Raw genomic sequence first — 20,015 nt, forward strand, 5'->3', positions numbered from 1 at the left:
AGTAGACAGTAATGATCTTGATAGACCAGTGGTCTGAGCTGGTGTCAAGCAGCATCATGTGCTCATGGAGTGGAGCAAGGAGAAGGTGGCAAAGGCTGTATGCCATGTTGTAGCCAGGAAAGAATGGAAGGGTGTGTGCAATCTGGCTACTAAATTTTATTTCACTATTTTGATAAATAAGAATATTTAAAGGTGCTACACTCTGCATTTGCTCTAGTCCAAGCTAGGCATTCTTGAAAACAGGTGTTTTCAAAGGAAAGTTGTATCCTGCCAGAAAACAAGAGGCACTCTGCACATGCTCAGAGGCACTTAGGCTTGAAAAGTAAAACAGGCATACACTGCTCCCCACTGCTGGATCCAAAATCTTTATCCATCTTATGCTACCCTGGAAACCTTGGCACTACAGCTCATAGTAACTTCCACTGCCAATCCACAGTGTCAACTTTAGCTGCCACAATCCCCACCACATCTGAGAGATCCTGGTCACTTTTATATGATCCATGCAGTGTTCCCTCCCCCAGTAATAACTACATGCCCACACTGCACCTTATCATATCCCTCCAAATCACAGTGTTTCATCCATTGTCATCACTCCCACCTGTCTTCCAAGAAGTCTTATTGGCAGAGACAGGCCTTTCAAATATTTCTGTTTTACAGTGGGGGGGGGGGGGAAGGGGCTCTCGTAATACTATCAGTCAATGAGATCTGAATTTTAGAAAACCTAACTTGTCCTTCAATGCCTCTATGAGTCATCCCCATATCTTATAGCAGTGAATTCAGTTCATTATGAATTCAGATGACGGGGAGCCACATAAAATATATTGTGCGGTATCTTCATTGACATGAAGAGGTGGTTATTATATTCTCATTATCAACCCTTCTACAACCATTTGTCACATGTCAAACAAAAGCTTCTTGAATATTCTTTTATCATCAGCTTTCCTAATGCCTACAGACCCCCTCTGCTGCCTGACCAGATTGTTTTTGAAAGGCTGAGAGACTTCAGGGGAATATTCAGTAAAACTTACTGTAGATAACGTGACGTTGTATTGTAACAATAATCACCCATCCCTTATCTATTGATGGTGCAGAATGACTCACTCTCAAGCTGAAAATGTCATCAAGAACATCATCCGTGAAATAGGACAAGAATGTGCCATGAAGGGCCAGACTGTATCGGAAACCCTTGTGGCTTTCATGGTAAGAACAAAGTAGATATTGTACTAGTGGGTCGAATTGAAGTGCTCCTGTAGCGGTGTTAATTCCACTCCTGTAGCTTTAAAATAATAATGTCCCTTAGGAAAGGATGCAGTAAGGCATCTTTGGCTGCATGTATGCACACACATGGCTGTGGATACCTAGATATATTTGTACATCAAGTGCAGGCCACAGTCATTTTCGGTTGCTTCTCTCCCTTCTGGAGGAGGTACAGAGATCTACTTCTTTGACTTCCTTTTGGAGGGCTTGCAAAAACTGCTGTTTCAGAAACAGTTTTTATTTGGTTTGATTTGTTTCTGCTGGGCTTAAATCATAATTTGAATTGCTCCTGTACTGTTTATGTTGGTTCGATTGTTGTAAATTTAAAATAATTTTGTAAGTTATTGTGAACTTATAGAATAGGATATATGTTTTAAAGTAAATACCCCTACATCTGATTGCAGAACAGTAAGTAGCATGAGAAGAGGCATAGAATTACGCTTTGTGTGACTGGACTGCTGAACATAGACGATATAAGCATTCTAGGTCTTTGTAGGTCTTCAGGGAAGATGGTGCCCAATTTGTAAATCCATCACATTAGAAGCAACAAATTCAGATTCCAGAACAAGTAACTATGGGATATAGTACCATCACTAACTGTGAGCCAGCTGCAAGTTCTTCTTGTCTTAGCAGGCATAGTCTAGTCCAGCATCCTGAATTTCCTGAAAGCAGGAAAAACATTATACTCTGTTGTTCTCCCATATAACAGTTCTGCTGTATAGTTTACTTAGCACAGTGATGACGAACCTTTTAGAGACCGAGTTCCCAAACTGCAACCCCAAACCCACTTATTTATCGCAAAGTGCCAACACGGCAATTTAATCTGAAAACATCTGCAGTCTGGAGATGAGCTGTAATTCTGGGGGGGGTCACCAGGTCCCACCTGGAGGCTGGCATCCCTACTCTCGGGTGCTCAGACCCTGAAAGCATTGCAGGTCTGGAAGGGGAACCCGGGCTTGGATCTGCCTAACCAACTGCAGGTCAGCATGGCTCCCGGGAGGCTGGCAACTCTCGGCGCCACCCCTCGTGGCTGCCCGCCATAACTGTTCCCTTGCCCGAGGTGAGAGGGGGCGTCAGGGGGGGGGATCCCCCTCACCCCTCCATCTAATCCTCATTAAAGTGCCATTACATGCCGGAGCCAGGAGGCCGCGGCTGGGCTAATCCCATTAGGCAGCCTGAGAACGCCGACTGCTCCTCTCCAGCTGCGGCGGGCCCATTGTCTGTCCCTCAGTCCCTGCTGCCCGGGGGGCCCCTAATCCCTCACATGATGGCCGGGGGGGGGGGCTGCACGCGAGGGAGCACAAAGGCGCCATTCAGGGACGGCCATTGGGGTGCCTCTGGGGGCTGCTAAGCCGCCCGGCCCAACCTGTCGGGGAGCGTACAAAGGCCTTTGGTGGGGCCGGAGCCTCCCTCCCCGGCGCACCCCTTCCGCGGGCCAGAGGCCAGCCTAAGGCCGGGCTGCGGCAGCCAAGCCAGCGCGTTCCACTCGCATGCCGTAACGAACTCAGGCGAACTCTGTGCTGGGGCGACAGCGTGTGTATGTCTGAGTGCTCCCTCTGGCACGTGTGCCGAAGGTTCACCACCACTGACTTAGCATGATGATTGCTCTGTGTATTATTAATCCTTTAACATGCACAGGGGTCTTAAATTCCATTTAATTTAATGAAACTCTCAAGTAAGTATATTTAAATTAGACTTGGAGAGGGGCAGAGCAATCCTTAAAGGGATGGGCAAATGGCTTCAGGAGGCAGTGTGACCTATGCTGGCCATTTGTGCTGGCTAAACTGGCACTAACACCAGCATGGGGCCACTTATGGTGGTGCTGGGGAGCTGCATGTTAGCACCACACATGGATGCCACTGCAACCACCGCCGCAGCATTTCCCTGGCACAAGAGCTTGCATTGGCTCCAAAGGGGGTATTCCCAGGGGTGGGGTTGACTTTAGTCAGCTTCATAAGCTCACCCCAGGAACGCCCCCTTTTGCTGGTGAGAACTTGCGCCTGCAGAAAAGGAGGTGCAGCTCTATGGAACTGTTTGGAGCAATTTCATAAGGTTTTCTTGCTGCGTCAGGCAGTGAACTAATCAGGAGACGGCCCCTCCTGAGCCATCCCTGGGCGTGCCTCTACTACCCTCCTTTAGGATTGCACTGGAAGACCTCTGTGTGTTCCTATCCATTGGAATTTGGAAATGATTTTTAGGGGAGAAACTTGGAGCAACTGCAACTTATCATCTGCATAATTCTGCAGTTACATTTAGGAGTAATATTTATTTCAGAACAAATGTTAAGTGGAAATGCTGGGTGGAAAAGACAATGTATGCTACTGCTTAATTACAAACCTTTTTTGTTGATTTGTAGGTGAAAGCTGTTGTGTTGGATCCAAAGAATGAATTCAATGTAGACAGGACTCTTACAAAGGCTGATGTACACAAACTTATTAAGGTAATTCCGTCTTTTGGAACTTGTTCAAAAGGATTATTTTTAATAACATTTATACCTGTATCTATGAATGCATTATGATAGTAACAAAATAAAAGTTTATCTTGAGCAACTGGCTTGGTTTTAACCAATTAACGAAGTCATTAAAAATATAGAAATGCTATTCTGAAGAAGGCAAATTATATCTATAGTTTTGTTAACAAGTGAGTTATCTTAACAAGTGAGTTATCTGTGTTATTTAATCATTGTGAAAAAAATCTAAAATATATTTCTGGACTCTAAAGATCTCTCTTGATTCAGAAATCCACCTTTCCCTCCTATGATAAAGCACTAATCATCTTTCAAGAAGGGAAAAAATGAAAATCCACATATCTAATCTGTTTGTTTTAAATTTATATCTCACAAGAGCACTCTTGTCAAGCTCCCATTTATCTCGGTGGGGCTTGTATGAAGATTTTCCCAGTGTCTTGTGCCAAAGGCAGTAGTTCTCTGCACAGTTAGTTCAAATCTTCATTAGTTCAGTGGGACTGAAGCTGCCTTAGTGTGTACAGATTTGCAGCATAAATTACTGTTTGTATACAGATTTCATCAAATAAATAAAATGCAAATTTCCATATTTATAACAACATAAAATCATTTGAAGCCAATGATCTCAAATAGAATTAATATCACATAGCACCCAACATTACTTTTAATTTAAAAGAATTTTGAAATCTTTTAATCTCCATTGTCTGACTAAATGTTGGAATAAACTGGAATTTGTATTTATTTAATTTATTTATGTTATTTATAGTCCTTTTCTCACTGGACTCAAGGTGAATTACACAGAGTGAGTCAATACAATCAATAGGATGGGACATTCAGTAAACAATGAAACAGGATTTAGGTTATAGGACCAACCAGACATCTAGAATACAGAAGTGAAGCAAAGCAGAGGTGTTAACATGACACATAAAATGATGCAAGATTACATACTAGGATTCAACTTACAGCAAACTATACACAGTAGTATAGACCACAGTCCCTAACAATTTGTCCTAGTAACTTTGTGAATCATGTCCCACACTGTGTTATCCTATTTCCCTCTTGAATAATTCAGTTTTGCATAGTTTACAGAAAGCCAGATGAATGGGAGCCTTCTTGACCTCCTTAGGTGGACCATTCCACTGCAACAGAGGGGGCTCCAACAGAGAAGGCACGTGTCTGGACAGTTGTTGATTTTGCCCAGTTTGGTACCCACAGAAGGCCCCATTCAGAAAAGCGAAGCTGTTGTGGTGGAGTATAGGGGGAGAGACAGAATCACCCTCATTTGCTCATCAAAATGTACTAGCATACAATCAGTATGTTATGCCTAAAACAGGTTTTTCTTTTGGCTTATGTGTTGAACTGCATTGTTTGTTTCTTTATTCCTTGTCCTACCAAATTGTTTACTGGATGTCGTTATGATGTCTGAATCAATCTTTAAAATATTTTGTAATATGCCTTCAGTCTTTGGGAGAAAGGCGGGCTGGAAATGAAGTAAAATAAATAAGATAAATTAATGGCTGAACACAAAATTAAAATAAAACATTCCATTAAAATGGAACGAAAATCCAGTGAATGAATGACATTCAGTTTTTCAGCCACAGTATTTTATAATTTTAACAGAGATTGCCTTCCAGAGACAGCAGCACGTATCAGTGGTTCTCAAACGCTGCATATTTGTGTGGGAGGGGGAGTGTCCTGTGGCAATGGTGAGAGATTCTCAAAGGGAGGGCAGGATCTTCCAGGGAAGGACAGGATCCTGATTAGGTGACACCTATGCCCAGCACAGGACCGCCCTCCCCCAATGAATCACATTAGATTACCAACATAAGTGGAGCCTGCTGGATCAAACCACTGGGGCCATCTGACCCAGTATATTGATTCACACATTGGCCAACCAGCTGCACTGGAGGGCCAAACAAACAGGGCATAGAGTTCAAGGCTATCCCATAATGCTGCCTCCCTGTGTGTGATTTCTAGAGAGGGAGGGTCAATGATATGCTGTTACTTTCCTAATGCCAGTGGTGACTAGAAACAGGAAGCTGCATCACAACTACATGTGAGAGTCTCCACATAGTTACTTGTGGAACAGATCTTGGCGTTAGACTGAAAGGGGGAACACAAAAGTACAGCAAGGAAGAGGAGTTCAAAAGGTTTCAGAAACTCTGGCATACATGAAAACCAAAGTGCACCTTGTTCACCCCACAAAAAGCTTGCTGTATCAAAGTCCTCAGTCCAGAGTTCCTTGTGTGAGTGGCCTTTTATTTAAAAGGCATCTCTGCATATACCTGTCTTTGGACATATGGAGCTGCCTTTTCTATTGAAGAGTGTGGGAACCTCATGCTGATGAGGACCTTCATGTCCACTTCAAAATTACTGCAGCCACATCAATCAGGGCAATACCAGTCTAACTTAGCCACTGGTCCACTGAATGAGGTGATGTATTATTATGCTATTCATGACAAGCAATTTAAGCCATGACTATTTTTGTCTTGTCGACTACATTATTGCCACAATACAAATAATTTTTGAAATGGTAATGTTCAGCTGCTTTTGATCTGTTTACTAAAGTTATTTAAAGCCAAACATGCCTCGTTTCAAAAATCTGTTATGCTGATGGATTTTGGTTGATTCCACACAAAGGTCCACTCTTGAGCACAGTATTCCTGTGCATCCCAAAATAATGTTGTTTCTCTTATTTGATAAGTGACTTGAAAGAAGATCTTCCTTCAACACTTTCTCTTTTTTAGCTGTGTATTGAGAGACTGCTTGACACAAGGAATCCATCCCTGGATACTATTAAGATGCAAGTTTATTTTGATATGAACTATACAAACCGAGGTAAATCAATGTTGTGGAGCCATTGAATATGAATATTGTGCGCTACTTGCATCCATTCTTGTTACCTAAGTATGCGCACAGTACAACATGCATGGAACAGAAAAGCCCAAATAATAGAATTAGGTAAACATGAAAGAGTAGCCACAAGGAGTTTGTAAATTGAACTTACCAGTTCCCCAAATCCTCAAAATTTGGCCATGAGTTAGTATTTTTACATTGTTTTGAAATTCTGGATGGATGTGTTTAAAAATAACAATAGAATACTTTCAATTGCTAAATATACTCCTCCTCATCTGATCCTACGAACCACCTTAGGTTGCCCAGTGTTCTTTGCTCCTCAGAGACTTCCCAGCTGCTGAAAAGAAATTTAAACTCTTTAAAAAATTAAAAAAGGAAAATGCCCCAATGGACTACAGCGAGGCTGCGCCACCCAAAAAGGTGACATAGTAACGCTGCAGCACGTGGGGGGCGTTCCTAGGGCGAAAGAGGTTAGAAAGTTACCTAACAGCAGCTGTGCCCCCAGGGACATCCCAGGAACACCTCCCAGGATGCTGGCGCACAGAATTACACTTCTGGAGCCCGCGCCCCGCGCCACTGCTTTGCATCTTGGCACTGTCGTGGATACCACCTGTGACACCATAAGTGCCCCTAATCTCGGGTTAAATGGGCACTTATGCTGGTGGAGGGTTGTGCCAGCTCTCAAGGAGTCCCCCCCCTCCCAGGATTGCAGCCTTAGTGGGTTTTTTTTTTGGGAGGGGAAATTTTTTCTTGTGGATTTGTGATCTTTATTTTTTTTTTTATTTGAATCATTTGGCTTGGATTGTTGTTTAATATATGTTTGAGCTCTTGGTATTCGCTGCCTTGAACCCTTCAGGGATAAATGGGGTATATACAGATGTTATAAGATTGATAAGTAATAAACCTTTCTAAGCCAAAAATCTCCTTTACGTTCTATGAATATACATGACTTCTTTGTGCCTTGAATTAGAAGCAACTTGCAGCTGCAGATCTCAGTCCAACAAAATCCTGTCTACCCCAGTGAACTCTAGATGTTTATGTGGCCATCTACAAGTTGTATAAAAATGTAACTATGTCTTATATCAGGGGTGGGGAACCTTTTTTCTGCCAAGAGCCATTTGGATATTTATAACATCATTCACGGGTCATACAAAATTATCAGCTTAAAAATTAGCCTACTGTATTTGGTCAAACATTTAGCCAAGAGGCACGACCGGAGACTGCTCCAAGTGTCTGCCACACAGAGCGACTCACTTTTGAGCTCTGCTGTCCCTAGCTGGGCCCAAGAGATTCAGGCAGGGCAGCATCCTTCTGAGCTAGAGATCTGCCAGGACCCATGAAGGGCCAGACCAAATGATTTCGTGGGCCTCATATGGCCCCCGGGCCTGACGTTCCCCACCCCTGTCTTATATGATCCTCTACCTGTATTTTCCCTTAGTTGACTTAATTAATGAACAGCATCGCATTCTGGAATCCAGGCTTGCTCCTGTGAGCAGAGAAATTACAGACAATCGTGCTCGAACAAGAGAGGAACTGGAAAGTGTTTATCGAAAGATTGTCAGCTACGTGCTGCTGCGTTCAGGCCTTGGATCCCCGACAGACATCAAGGTCATTAGAGAGGCGACTGGTTAGTAAAACTTTCAAATATTCAATGATGAGTTCTGTTAATATCTCTCCTAATACATTGGAGGATGGGTCCTTGAGAGGTTATCAGCTAGCCCTATTCCTCCAGGGGCCTTCCCAGGTACATGATGGCTGTGGGGAGGGTAGTGGGGGTTTACAGGGAACCACTGAGGGAAGGGGAAACAGATAAAATCTGCTTTCATGAACTTGCTCTATTTTCAGAAATTTGGATCCAGCCCATGATTTACAGTAAAATAGGTCCCAACGTACAGATAGGCATCCTTCTATGTTAGGCATAGTAAAAGTGAACAAATGGCAGCGTATTCCCGAACAATTTTCCAAAGTCAACTTTCATGCAATTATATTAATGTTTCTTTTGTTACTTTTTTGGCTTGACAGTCTGTGCATTTAATATTTTCCAGCTGCCCTGCAGAGTGTGTTTCCTCAGACCGAGCTTGCTGCTTTCCTCTCTCTGAGTAAGAAGGAGAAAGAGCGGCAGTTGAAAGAACTCACCATGATTGTGACCGGAATTCGATTATTCAACAAGGACTGTGGAAAGGGAGGGGAAGGCATTGATGACTGTAGGTACCCACGGTAATCTCAGCCATTAGCTCAACCTCCTGCTTTTCCACTTTTGGTTTAATCTGTCAAAGTTTCTCCTTGCCAGATTTCTTTCTCTCCTTGGTAGTTAAAAGCCTGACCTGTGAGTTGGTGTCTGGCTGCCAGAACTGAGGGTGCAGCTGAACTGGGCACACAGGGTAGGCAGATGATAGTACAGGCTTCCACTGTGTTCTGTGAACTTTCCCATTAAGACAGAGAATGCACCTGTTTGCAAGTCCGATGCAAATAAGCCAAGTTTGTTTTCGTGGCTTCTGTGCAGGCCCACGTGGGACTGCGCAGGTGCAGGCCAATGTGTGCCTGCACAGAAGACCATTCAACGAACAACAGTTACAGGTAAGCAACACTGTTTTTCTCCAGTGTCAGCATGACCCTCCAGTTCATTTTTTCTCATGTGCGGTCACGGGGGCAGGGGACGAAAATGCATGGAAGGGCATGTAGTTCTATCACCTTCTCTTGCCTTTTTCCTGTTCTGCCACTGCCTGACCCCTGGGTGGCGCGCGCTCCCGATGCCTTGAAATCTGTATGGGGTCACCATAAGTCAATTATGACTTTACGGCAAAAAAACAACAACCGGTTAAAGGCCCATATTGTGGGTAGTAAAATTAAGGATATGTCTATACTGTGTATTTAGCCACTTTTGTGTAAAAATGTTTATTATTATGAACAATTTTATACAGAACTCCATCGAAATCACTTAGCCCAGGAAATACATTTAAGTTGGCTTTTCCAAACAGTGCATTATTTTGTTTTCAGTCAGTGGAATAACTATATTTGTTGAAAGTCCTCCAAATATTAGCTCTTTTAAAGTTCTGTATTATTTAACTATTTTATTAACCAGCCTGTTTGAAGATAAATAATTGATTATCTGTTACTGTTTTATCACTCCCTTCAAGGGACTCATGGTAGCATACCTGGCTCCCCTTCCTCATCCTATCCTCACAATAACCCTGTGAAGTAGGTTAGGCTGAGTTCCTGGTCCGATACAGTGCTACATGTCACTGGCTATAATATGAGTGGCAGACCTGAATCAGGATCCAAAAAATACTGGGTGTGCACCTAAATCATTTTGCACACATATAGATAGACTGTGCTAATTCATCCTTCCAGCTGCAGCTCCATCATGTTCTATTCTTGATGCTGCTTCATAACATTCTTTGATCTTTGGGGGTTGCTTTTCAGGCCATGAAAGGGCTGCAAAGAAAGATCCCTCAAAAGATCGTGTGCACATATAGAAGGCTGCATGTAGCCTTTGGATCCCAGTCCTGGCTCAGGAATATCTGAGAAAATATCTGTGGCTGATTAATAACTTTTGTGTTTTCTCTGTATGTTTCCAACCAAATCTGTGTCCATAGTACCAGCTATTCTGAATGAAGCTATCCCAGCAGCCAGCCATCACATAGACATAGAGCTTCAGACTTCTCAGTACTTGGCATATCGATACACGGCCATGGTTGAAACAATGCACCAGAGCCTAAATGCTGAAATGGAACTGAAACTGACAATGCTAAGAGAAGTTCTGTACAATGTGAGACAACATGAAGCTTATCTCTGCGTCATCCTGGTGAGATTCTAACATGCTTGGCATCTGCTTTAGAAATGCCTGCATATGCATTCATGGTGCCTATAGACAGTAATAGCTATGTTGCGTCCCAAGGAGTGGGGAGGAGGAGATTCAGCACCAGTAATCTGCTGTTAATTGAAAAGGAGAATACAAACTTCCAATCTGCACTGAACCTTTTCATGCATAACGGGGAGATAGCATCATTCTCTGCAACATACAAGCACTGTATTTATACGGGCTCAGATTATCAAACTACAGTTCAGATCATGCGAATAATTACATATGTGAATTCCCCTGAAGATGGTTTACAGTACTGAATGTGGAAGCTTTGGAGGCTCATTTTTGTCAGTCTCAGGCGTCTGCCCCTAGTATCCCTCAAGCACACTCATCCAGACAGGTAGATCTGAAGCAGTAATACTTTATTAGGAACTAAAAAGCAAAATAAAAGAACTGACTGCACGCAGGCAGGCGAGGTTAGCAATGGAGACCCAGTACAGGTTACTTGCTTAAAAACATTAGGACGGGAGAATAAGATAAACATTGCTAGGCAACAGCGAGATAAGCAGTTCCCGTGAAGACAAAACACGCCGCAGCTGTGAGCACTGGCACAAACAGGAGATACACAGGAGCTTCCGACCCTGGGAACCAAGGACTTGACTTGTGGCCAGAACTTGGCTTGAACTTATGTCAAGAGCCTGACTGAAACTTGGGTTCAGCGAAGAACCTGACAATTTTGTGATATGTAAAAGAAATGAAAACAAGACGATGACAGAAGAGCAGTTGGCTAAGTTGTTGGCTATATCTGTTTCTTTCATTAAAACCACCACCCACTGCTGCCTGCTGCCCCACGATCCCTGAGTTGGCCCATGACCAAATCAGTCTAGTTCGACCCATTTCTAAGGCTGCAGTCCTGAGCACATTAACTTGGGAATAAGGCCTTACTTAATTCAGTACAGCTTACTTACAAGTACACAAGCTTTCATAACTATTTTGTGGCATTTACAATGCAGTCCTGAACAGAGATTCTCCATTCTACACCCATTGATTTGCTAGAGACTAGAATAGCAAATTTCATTGGTAATGTAGCAGTCTAGTCCTCAAAGTGAGTTTTTGTGTACTGTGATTTCATAAATCCAATTGACCATTACATTTCCCCCCCCTGGTATTACAATCAATCACTGCTTTGTCTGTGTGCCGCCTTTTCAGTCCGATGTGATTACTTGCGCACAAGAAGTTGAAATGATGCAGAAGCAGTTTGCTGCACAGATGGAACAGTTAAAAGATGTTGTCCGGGCAAAAACAGCTGTGCCTACATCTCAAGTTTATGTAAGTTTCTAACTCATAAGGATGTTCTTTAATGAAAACGAAACTTCTATTTATAAAAGGCCAAGTTTGTAGTCTGCTTAAGTGTGCAGAGGGGGCATTCTTTCCCAAACCTTGTTTCCAAAATGCTTTAGTATTATTTAACACTCAAGTCAATTTAAAAAACCCACAGTATCTCCCTATCTAGAAATTGTATTCACCCTCCCTGTACAGTACACAAAACAGTAAACATTTTTGATGGGGCGACAGTGCACAACGCCACTGCAAATTTAATATCCCCCCTGAGAACCCTGCATTCCACAGGTGACAACAAACAGGTAACCCCTGGCCCAAAGAATATCTGGCTGTCCTCGATCAGGAATCAAAATAATGCACTTGTATAGCTAACAATAAAAGCTCAGACTCAAACTGAAATGCAATTAGGTCTATTCAAAGGAACAACCTTAATTATAAGAATAAATACGTGCTCAAAGAGCAAAAGACAAAAATCAAACAAAATTCACAGTTACAGTATCCCAAAGGTAAGTATAAGTGTACAATTTCTCTAAAAGGTAAGTCGAGGTATAATAGGCCAAAAGTCCAAACATCCAACTGGTAAGTATGCACAGGCAACAGAGTAGTTATAAACCGCAATGGGCTTCCGGTAAAGTCCCCATTTCATATTCTGTTTTTTTTTTCCCCCAAGCTTCAAATGTTTCTGTGTGCCAATAACCCTTATGGGAAAAGAAGCTTGTAAGCTTGCAATTAAATATGGACAGCTGTCCTCGATCAGGGCCAGAGCTTTCTCAGCTTTGGCACCAGCCTGGTGGAACTCTCTGTCTAGAGAGACCTGGGCCCTGTGGGACCCCTAGCTCAGTTCTGTAGTGCCTGAAATGTTCCTCCAGGCCTATGGCTGAGGGTAGCGATGGGTTATGACATCAGCTGGCCATCCCATCCACCTGCCTGTGTCTCTTGTGGGGTGTTGCTACTGGCCCCCCCCCCATGGAAGCTGTTGAGAGCCACTGGATTTGTCAACTCCCCACACCCTCCCTGGCAGTGCTAGTACCAGTCTAGTGCCGGCATCGACTGGCTCCTTCTCCCTCCCATAGGGGGGATTGATTGCATGCATCTTGGGGTTTTTAGGGTTATATTATATTTATTTTAATCTGATGTCAATTTTATGTATTTGTATATTTATCAGATTTTAATAATATCTATTATATATTGCTGGCCACCCTGCTGCAGCGGGGGAGGGGGCAGGATAGAAATCAAATAAAAAATATTTTTGTTTGTTTGTTTTTCTAGCCCATCTTTATTGCACTTTCTAACCTTTGGGCCAGTTTTCAAGATGAGATACTGGTTCTCAGTTTCCTCAATAACTTGACTGTCAATCTCCAGCAGTTCTTGGATTCCCACACAGTGATCTTTCCAGAGGAGGTGATGGTGTCTCTTCTTGAAGGCATAAGTGTGAAAACTGATGAAGAAAGGTTAAAGGAATCAGCTGGTACTCTAATATAATTATGAATATCTGATCTAGTGTAAATCGAATACACACCATGAAGTCTGTGACTTTTTTCTGTTGTCTTCATTCTTTAACATATAACACTTTAGGCCAGGGGTGGGGAACGTCAGGCCCGGGGGCCAGTTAAGGCCCGCAAAATCATTTGGTCTGGCCCTTTGTGGGTCCTGGCAGATCTCTAGCTCAGAAGGATCTAAGACTGGTTATCCGCCCCCTCCTGCGGACAGGAATAGCCTCTATTCAAGGCAGATGTGAGTTTGTTTTGCTGAGAAAAGGAACATTTTCCCCCCTTGCAGAAGAGTCGTTAGCTATGGAGCTGCTAGAACCGCCCAAGAAACTAATTTTTAAGTTGATAATTTTGTATGCCCTGCGAATGATGTTATAAATATCCAAATGGCCCTTGGCGGAAAAAAGGTTCCCCACCCCTGCTTTAGGCCCTGTGATTACTAGGTCTTTAATTCTTTGGATAGTGACCAGGCATCACATACCTTGGGTTTTCTAGGTACAATTTTTTTTAAATGTTTGCTATAAAGAAATGTTTTATAGCTAATTTGCAAGCAACCTATGACATCAAGGTATGCAAGGGCTGCCTTGGAAAATTCCTGGAGATATGGGGAAGGAGCCTGGGGACGGAAGGGACGAAGGCCTCTCCCCTCCAAAGCAGCCTTTTCCCAGCCTTTTCTCTGTAGTTTGGAGGTCAGTTTAATTATGGGAGATCTCCAGGCCCCACCTGGAGGCTACCAACCCTAAGGTTATACCCTTATACCCTTACTTCCATCATGTTGTAGTAGCAATACAGCAGTATAGCTACTTCCTTTTCTTACTCTTTCTCTCTTCCCAGTTTTGTTCTGCCTCATCTTAAATTATTGTAAGGATTTGGCAGAAAACGATGGCCTGATTTGCTTACTGAGCCAGTGTACCTTCTTTCGTGGAAGAGTAGGAATGGACCCCTCCTCTCCACCAAGCACAACAAGTCTGTCGTGGGCACTTCACATGGAGGCCCATATGCATGAATGCTTACAAATGTTTATACGAGATGCATCAGTGCATCAGTCTCATAAGTGTCTGAACCAGGCCGTTGTTAGTTTTGTGTAAGGTAACATGTCTCATATGCCGTTGGCACCCAACATATTGTTATGATTCGGATAATGGTTTAGTATGAAATAAAGAGATTTCCTTTTCCTAAACAGCAAATGTGGTAAGATCTGCTAGTTGCTAATAAAGCCTGAATAATGGACAATTCGCTACTGCAAGTAATCATCTTCCCCAGTTGTCTGAAATCCGTGGCACGGTGAATAATTTCTTCTTGGTTATCCTGTTTACCATTTTTTTAAATATTTCTTTGGGCTACTTTCTCTTTCAGATGACAAAGTTAATGTTTCTGACTTCACATTAGAAGAATGGCTCTTTCCAGAAACCACAATTAATTTTAGCCAATTGATAGTTCAGTACCATGGGTTTTGTGCTTACAGTTTTGCTGTGAAAGATGGTCTCCTCATCCCAGGTACACCAATTTAAAATATTGTTTAAGAGATTTCTTTACTGCTTCATATCAGTATAAAGGAAGCCCAGTATTGATGGGTAGAGTTTTAGAATCTCACCATATGTGGACTTGAGCTGTTATTGAGAATATTCTGTCAAGTTTGACATCTTGCCTCTTAAGTATTATGTTGTTACTTGTTACTACAAGTTATGACTTGTTGCTAGTATTATAGTAATTTCCTGTAAAACTTCATCCTTCAATTTGTTTCTGTTTTTAAGACATTGCTGAAACCTTTCCTTTATAAATCTCAGCAGAGGTCTCACAGGTTACAAGGTGTAAACTGAATTTGTATGTCAAAATTTACAAAATTATCTATCCTGATCCCTTTTACATTAACAAGGATCAAAGGAGCTCTTTAGGCATATGCAAGACCTTCTAGCATATATTCCTCCCCCCAACCACAATTCTTTATGTTGCATAAAGGCTCTCCTGATACTCTCCTCAATTTCAGGTGTAGTTTGCCAGTGAGGATGTCAGAACCTCCACTGTATATCTGCAACTCCCCCCCACACACACACATATGGCCATGAGGCAGAAGTTTTTGTTGCTTTAAATAGTACATTAACAGCAGTGTTCAGAACTGAAACCTCAGAGCATAAATTTGCATTTGTGCATTCAAAAAAGAAGAGAATCTAGAATTTTCATAGTGTGACATTTTCCAGTTCTAATTTGCACTATGAAAGATTGAGTGTTGGTGCTGAAGAAACCCTGATCTCTTTCTTGGCTTATAAAAATTGGGGTACAGTAGGTTTGATAGTGTAAAGCTGACAGAATTTTCAAAAGGGTAGACTTCAAGATAAATGGTCTAATTGGTATCAAGAGCATCATGAGGAAATTACATATATGTGTGTATACATATATGTGTGTCTGTATACAAACACACAACCATTGTTTTTGTGGTTTTTGTTAGGAAACCCTTATGTGGGAATTTTGAAGCATAAGGAGAAATATTACACCTTTTGTTCCAAGGAAGCTGCATACATTTTTGCCAGAAATCCAGATAAATATATTACGATTATTGGAGACAAAGCAAAGGAAAGTCCAGAGCTTATTCAATTGCTTGAACTACATCAGCAGTTTGAATCTTTGGTCCCGTATTCTCAGGTATTTACCACATTTATCCTTTGGGGCACTTCCATACAACAGTTTTGTCAGGCATCACAGTACTGACATGGGAAGCTGAGTATCTCAAAGAGGAGGTATTTCCTAATGTTGGATTTAGTGCTATTCCTGGTTTGGAAATTCTGTTGTTGTTCTGATCTTACTAGTCCATTGTGGACTAGCAACACTCCCCATGAAGACTGGCAAGATCTCTGTATGGCTTATGGTTTGATTCAACATACCCAGTATTCTCAGACTGTGCACATGGAACCACACTAAAGTCTTAATTCCTCTGACCTTCTAATGTTACTCAGTAGTTGAGAATGTTTACAGATACCGTGGACTGCTTAAAAGACAAATAAGTAGGTCCTAGATTAAGTCAAGCTTGAACTGACTCAAAAAATAGCAATGGGTCCAAAATGCAACAGGTGATTACTCACTTGGCATACTGCTTGGTTCATATAACACCTGTTTCACAGTCTTTTTGTTTGTTTGTTTGTTTGTTTCCATGTTCAATTTAAGGTGCTGTTTTTCATCCCTAAAGCCCTTTGTGACCTCAGACCTTTGAGGACTGGTTCTCCCCAAATGGAGGGGAAGTGAGGGCCATTGGAGGGATTGAATTTACACTCCACTCCCCTGTAAGTCCTTGTGTGTTCCCCTCTTGTAATACCTATTTTTTATTTCAGATCAAAAGCAAAGACAAGAGTATGAAACCCATCACAAAGTGTGACAGCAGTACTCAGACTGAGACACACATCTTGCCACCAACTATTGTAAAAAATTATGAGTGGAATGAATGGGAGCTGAGGAGAAAAGCCATCAAACTGGTTCGTGTCTACATTATTTGAGAGCTGACTAAAAGCTTGCTCCACACTATATTTTTCTGTAGTCATCAGCAAGCATAATGGCTGAACAAAATTTTTAAGTAGTGCTATACTCCTCATAGAATTGCAGCAATGCCATTTCTCTACTATTGTTTTGTTGGAAGTAGTCAATTCAGCAAAGGTCTTGCTATTTCTTATAATTGTCCCCTTACATTTCCCCCACACTTAGTTATTTCCTGACCTCATGGTGGCCATGGCACTCCTGCCTGGATCCTTCCATCAGTTTATTTTACAGTGAGATGAGGAAGGCTTTAATTACTGCTTTTTCCTTTGTGGCTATTGCAATTTTTTATTCTCATAATACACAATTAGGAAATAATAACGATCAGTTTCACTATAAAGAAGAAATGTAAGCATTAAAGCCCCTGCCTCTCCTAAACAAGACCTAATTAAAATGTTAATAGGAAGCAGTCAATTAGGCTGAGAAGAAAAAGTAGAATTAAAACAACAGAAGAGGGGAAATGTAAAGGATTAATACCACCATATCCCTTTACCAGAACTCATTTTGACGGCTGGTCCTGCAGTTGCAATTTATTTGAAAAAATTGTCACATATGAGGTCCTAAAGGGTGGGGGGAGATAATGGCACAGAAAATTCAGGAATATAGTAAGTTGATAATATTATCTTTTGGATTCTCTGTAAAGGCTGAAATAATTATTTCTGTTTAACATTGAACATCTACTGTGGAAGCAACCACAGTAATAAGAGATCAGCTACTCTGTTCATTCTCTGATCTTTTCATATTGAATTCCATATGATTCCTATATTCTACAAATTTCCTATTAACGTCTTAAGGAAAATAGGATAGAAAAGGAATAATGTGGTCATGTAGTTTAAGAGCAGAATTTCATCAATGTGTTGTTATCTCTTTATTTGAAACAGATGGCTTCAGCAGTGACAACTCTAAAATGTTGATAAAGTCTCTCTGAGTTATTTTTAACAGTAGAAATAAGTACAGTCTGCACATTAACGATTCAGGCCTAACGAAAATGAAGTGCCTTTCCTGCCCATGCACAACTTCTTTTAAAGGAGATTGGAGCATGCTTAATAAACTTTGGTGGCATTCGAGTAACTCAGTACTGACCAGATGTGATAGACTGGCTTGGTTGTGCATTGCTGAATGCATGCCCTGACCTGAATAGCCCAGGCTGACCTGATCTCATGAGTTATTGGCTGCTAAGCAGGGTCAGCCCTGGTTAGTATTTGGATGGGAGACTACCAAGGAAGTCCAGGGACATTATGCAAAGGCAGGCAATGTACAACTGCCTCTGAATGTCTCTTGCCTTGAAAACCCGATAGGGTCGCCATAAGTCAGCTATGACTTGATGGCAAATAAATAAATTGCATGAACAATATGTACAGTTCTTTAGCCACTGGCTGCAGCTGTAATTCTCATATCTTTGATTTCTGTCTTTAGGCTAACTTGCGCCAAAAGTTAACGCATTCTGTGCAGACTAACCTCAGTCATATGCGAAGGGACAACTCTGCTCAGGTGTACCTGATGAAGGATTCCAGCACACAGACGAAGCATGAAAACAGCAGTAACGTACCCAGGCCACAGATTTTCTTGGCTGGACTTCGAGGAGGAACTCCCCCAATTACTCGCATGACTAAAGTGAACTTAACAAGAGCAGTTGATGAAACATAGACGAGAGAGTTGTGAAAAGTCTCTCAAGAAGTGAACATTAAAAAAACACCTTTCTCCAGTGATTCAGAGACCATTATTAAACTATGCTTACAATGTGACCTAATTTGACAGAGAGTTTGTAAACTATGGTGCCATCCCAGTAATTCACTTTTGACAAGCTGTGGCATATTATATTTAATAATATATCTTATTAGCCAGGCTGAAGAAAAGCATTAGGCATCATTGTCGACTGTCCCATTCTGTGATCCTGCACTAGAAAGTTATGTGCAAGGGAACATACTGTTGCCAAGTCACGGTTAAACTTGTGGCTGTCTCAGCTTTTTCCATGAGCAGCTGTTATTGTTACCCATCCTCAAAATTCCAGAGGAGTAGCCCTGCTAGTTTATTACTGTAAATATATAGAAGAGCTTTGTGTCTCATTTAAAGTCGAACACGTTTTTATTTTAGCATAATAATTCGAGGACTAGAATCCGCTTAGAAGCATGTGCTCAGTTCTCACCAGGCAGATTTTGTATATGAGGCTACGAAGGGGGTTAAAAAACAGCCAACACAGAACCAGAGGAGGTGAAATGCAGGAAATACGGGTCAAATGTAACGGGCTAAGCTAAACAAAACGAGATCCATGGTCAACAATTACTGCTTTGTGGTTGCAAAATAAAAGGGTCCAGTGTCACCTTAGCGACAAACAACTATTCTTTTGACTACATTCGAATCTGACAAATACTTATCAACCTATATCCACTACAATTGCAGCTGGCGAACCGAAATCTAATCCATGAAAGTTTCTGCTGGAGCAGAGTCTTTAAAGTGTCACAGGACCCGTTTATAGGAGCCCTGTGGCACACAGTGGCGAGCTGCAGTACTGCAGTCAAAAGCTCTGCTCACGACCCGAGTTCGATCCCAACGGAAGTCGGTTTCAGGTAGCCGGCTCAAGGTTGACTCAGCCTTCTATCCTTCCAAGGTCGGTAAAATGAGTACCCAGCTTGCTGGGGGTAAAGGGAAGATGACTGGGGAAGGCAGTGGCAAACCTCCCTATAAACCTATGCCATTTATGCATGGGAGGTTTTGCCTTGGATTTGCCACTCTTTAGATGCACTTTCTCCCTATCCATATTCTCAAAACTCAACAATAAGCCCCCATGCAGAGTTTTGAGAATTCGGAAGGTGAAAATATGCATCTGGAGAGTGGCAAATCCAATGCAAAACCTCCCATGCATAAATGGCCATAGTCTGCCTAATAAACATCGGGATGTGACGTCACCCCATGGGTCAGGAATGACCCAGTGCTTGCACAGCGGACCTTTACCTTTTAAAGAAGAAACAGGTAGGCCATTTCTGCACGGGAGGTTTTGCCTGGGGTTCGCCGCTCTCTCGGTGCACATTTCCCCCATCCGAGTTCTCCAAACTCTGCACGGGGGCGTTATTGTTTGAGCTTTGAGAACTGGGGTGTGGGGAAAACGTGCATCGAGAGAGCGGCGAATTTAAGGCCCAACCTCCCGTGCCCCAACGGCCTTACGGCGCTACAGGAAGCCAGGAAGCCCGGACGCGCGACCTAAAAGCAAAACCGCCGCGCCGAGCGCTTCCTGCCGCCGGCCTCCCGTCCGGGACGCTCTCTCCCGCGCGTCTATGGCGCCTTC

General features: G+C 42.4%; 1 protein-coding gene across 2 annotated transcripts; it reads left to right on the forward strand.

The window, feature by feature from the left end:
- The first annotated feature begins 1,092 nt into the window (after window positions 1–1,092).
- CFAP206 (cilia and flagella associated protein 206) lies at window positions 1,093–18,419 on the forward strand. 2 transcript variants are annotated; one of them, XM_056856542.1, is made up of 12 exons: window positions 1,093–1,200; window positions 3,614–3,697; window positions 6,469–6,559; window positions 8,016–8,204; window positions 8,623–8,781; window positions 10,174–10,382; window positions 11,589–11,708; window positions 12,990–13,188; window positions 14,567–14,707; window positions 15,657–15,850; window positions 16,534–16,674; window positions 18,149–18,419. In XM_056856542.1, the coding sequence occupies exons 1-12, from the start codon at window positions 1,093–1,095 to the stop codon at window positions 18,377–18,379; spliced, it is 1,866 nt and encodes a 621-aa protein (XP_056712520.1). In that variant the 3' UTR covers window positions 18,380–18,419. The 2 variants fall into 2 exon arrangements, with proteins under 2 accessions (XP_056712520.1, XP_056712521.1); XM_056856543.1 differs by lacking the exon at window positions 8,623–8,781 and having other exon boundaries at window positions 1,105–1,200.
- The last annotated feature ends 1,596 nt before the right edge of the window (window positions 18,420–20,015 follow it).

The sequence above is a fragment of the Euleptes europaea genome, chromosome 10, assembly GCF_029931775.1.
Source record: "Euleptes europaea isolate rEulEur1 chromosome 10, rEulEur1.hap1, whole genome shotgun sequence".
In the NCBI taxonomy this organism is placed as follows: Eukaryota; Metazoa; Chordata; class Lepidosauria; order Squamata; family Sphaerodactylidae; genus Euleptes; species Euleptes europaea.